The 2689-nt window shown below is 42.4% G+C and overlaps 1 protein-coding gene across 1 annotated transcript in view; it reads right to left on the bottom strand.

Moving 5' to 3' along the window:
* Positions 1 to 2689, bottom strand: part of LOC103377408 (nuclear receptor-binding protein 2) — a 27234-nt gene that overhangs the window by 3715 nt on the left and 20830 nt on the right. The window contains exons 2-12 of the mRNA XM_008308215.3: positions 2159 to 2281; positions 1917 to 2018; positions 1717 to 1806; positions 1397 to 1437; positions 1213 to 1307; positions 1068 to 1091; positions 868 to 954; positions 671 to 726; positions 477 to 572; positions 239 to 371; positions 32 to 134 (exon numbers count right to left, since the gene is read on the bottom strand). Of these exons, the coding sequence (XP_008306437.1) occupies positions 32 to 134; positions 239 to 371; positions 477 to 572; positions 671 to 726; positions 868 to 954; positions 1068 to 1091; positions 1213 to 1307; positions 1397 to 1437; positions 1717 to 1806; positions 1917 to 2018; positions 2159 to 2281 (950 nt within the window). The remainder of the gene's footprint in view (positions 1 to 31; positions 135 to 238; positions 372 to 476; positions 573 to 670; positions 727 to 867; positions 955 to 1067; positions 1092 to 1212; positions 1308 to 1396; positions 1438 to 1716; positions 1807 to 1916; positions 2019 to 2158; positions 2282 to 2689) is intronic.

Here is a 2689-nt window from a genome sequence, read left to right as displayed (position 1 = left end):
ACGGTGATGAGAGGAGGTGATGAGGTTTTACTTGAGCTGAACTCCTTGTCTGTCGTCGTGTCTGATCTCTGCCATGATGGCACTGGGGTCGAAGGACTTGGTTTTCTCCTCCACACAGTTCTCTGGAAGCAAGTCTGAAGACGCAACGTGAGAATTTGTACGAGCATTAAAGCAAACGTGAGATGTGACACGTTAAATATGTGAGAGGAGGCTTGGCACGAGGAGGTGAGAAACTCACACTGGTTGTTGATGAGGCAGTGGGCGGCCAGCAGCTTCAGGGAGTGGACCTCAAACAGGACTCGGTGGAACAGAAGGTCGTGAGCCGTGGGTCGGAGTTTGGCGTCGTGACCTAAACAGGACTGCGTAAACTCCTGCAGAGAGAAGTCGCACATCGATCACCACGAGAGTCGGACGTAACGAGTGCGGAGGTCGTTAAAGTAGAAGCTGGAGCTTTTATTTATTTATTTTTTTCTTACTCTCATCAGAGGGTCTTCCAGAGATTGACCTGCGTGGATGATGGCCTCCTTGGACACCGCTGTATCACCGTTGGCCTGGATCTCAAGTACTGCCATCTAGGGGTGAAAAAATAGTTATTTTTTATACATGTCAAAGCTCACACATGAACCTGACCACAGATGGACTTCTTCTGACCACCACCAGGTTCTCTCACCTCCAGGGCACAGATGCCAAAGGAGAAAATGTCTATGGCGTAATCGTCTTCACCAGCTAAAGGAGAAGAAAAGACAATAAAATAAAATAAAAACAATTTATATATTTTATTAATTAAGGAAAGTTTTTCTTTTAATACATTCAAAATAATAGTTTTAAATAATGTAAAAATCTCTGAGGTTCAAACACAGAACTTGCCTCCATATTCAGGAGCGAAGAAGTGAAGATTCCTCTGCTCATCCCGGTGTTGCCGACCTTTACCCTGGATGTTGACATCTGGGAACACTGGATAAGGCAGATGTAGATTAGATAAGCCTAAATTTGGTTTAGATTAAAGTGAAATGACTTGAATTCATTAGAAATAAACATTGTTAAGGTTGAAAATATTCATTTCTTACCATTAACAAACAGCCGGTGCCAAACTGTAAATGTAAATGAAAAGCTGTTTTAAATATTTATTTTATTTTAGCTCCACAGTAGGAATCAAACGGCTGTTAAATACAGCAGACTGTAGTAACACAAAAAACCCTGCAGGGGCCAGACCTGAGCCGATCTTGATGAGTCCGTTGTGCTGGATGAATATGGTGTCACACGTCAGGTTGCCGTGGACTATCGGTGGGTCACAGGAGTGGAGGTAACTGTCGGGAAAACACCAAACATGTTTAGGGAACACTGTGACTTCAACATTGTTTAAAAAATAATCAAGAGTTAATTAAATAATCAGTACTTCAGGGCTGAGAGGATCTGAGTGCACCATCTCTTCCAGGCCTGAAATTAAAAATCGGAAAGCAGAAAAAACTCTATTAAACATTGCAGGCCTGAAATTAAAAATCGGAAAGCATAAAAAATCTTTTAAACATCAGGTTTTTTAATAAAATATGCTAATGTTGTGATTTACTGAACATTTCCCTCGATCTCTGGGATTAGGTTTAAATACCAACACTGGATTAAACTGTCTGATTTGAACTAGAAAATAACATAAACATATAAATAGTGAGTAAATACAGAGGTCCATGAACACATCGCTGTCAGGACTGAAGCACTGACCTTCACGTTCATGGTCTTGTGGTTCTTCTTGGTCTTCTTCAGGAACTGTTTGAGGCTGCCTGACGACATGTACTCTGTGATGAAGATGACCTGAGAGCACAGACACGTGTTGTGATGAAGATGACCTGAGAGCACAGAAACGTGTTGACCACTGTCTGTGTGTGTGTGTGTGTGTGTGTGTGTGTGTTACGACTTCTTACCCGAGCCTGGTTCTCCTTCATGTCCAGCCAGTATTTGTGAAACTTGACAATATTGGGATGTTCCACCTGCATCAGGTTCTCAAACATCTCCTTGATTTTCTCCTGTTAAGATCAGTCACAGTTTCACCTCAACAGTTACTTTCAGTTATTCTGTTATTTTAAGTTAACTTTAAGTTACTTTTTTCTGTAAAAACATAAACTGCACGGAGGACCCGTGCAGTACAAATATTCGCATTCTTTACCTCCTGTCCTTTGAAGACCTTCTTGTCGGAGAAGAGAACTTCGTTCCATACCACCTCCACACCTTCTTCCGTGTCCATGGCCAGAGACGCGCTTTCCACACCGGGGACATTTCCTTGGCTGACCTGTAGGGGGCAGAAGAGAGCAGACGTTAAACGCAAAGGAAAAAAAAGAAAAATATAATTCCGTTAATATATTAACGTGATTGGTCTATTTTCATGTTGCTGACAGTTGTAATATGAGACTATATGAGACTTAATTAGACTGGTTAAAACTCTGCAGACCCGACAGAAGCCTGACAGCGTGATGGTGAGCCAATACCAGGACAGCAGTGAAGCATTGGCTAAAACAGTCAATAAAAATGCATGAACACATTTGGAGCTCCGCCCCCTACTGTGCTGTGACCATCTGTTAAAAGCTCCAGTAATCCATTACCACGGTGTCAGCTGACACAGTGGAGGCTCCATTAACGAAAGGGTCAATCAGACGATGGCGATAAAACCAGGTTTATCATTTGACCCACCGGCAGAGAC

This window comes from Cynoglossus semilaevis, chromosome 3 (genome assembly GCF_000523025.1).
Source record: "Cynoglossus semilaevis isolate Cse_v1.0 chromosome 3, Cse_v1.0, whole genome shotgun sequence".
Taxonomy (NCBI): Eukaryota; Metazoa; Chordata; class Actinopteri; order Pleuronectiformes; family Cynoglossidae; genus Cynoglossus; species Cynoglossus semilaevis.
Note: the sequence above shows the minus strand (reverse complement) of the source record. Positions and strands in the feature narration are given on the sequence as shown.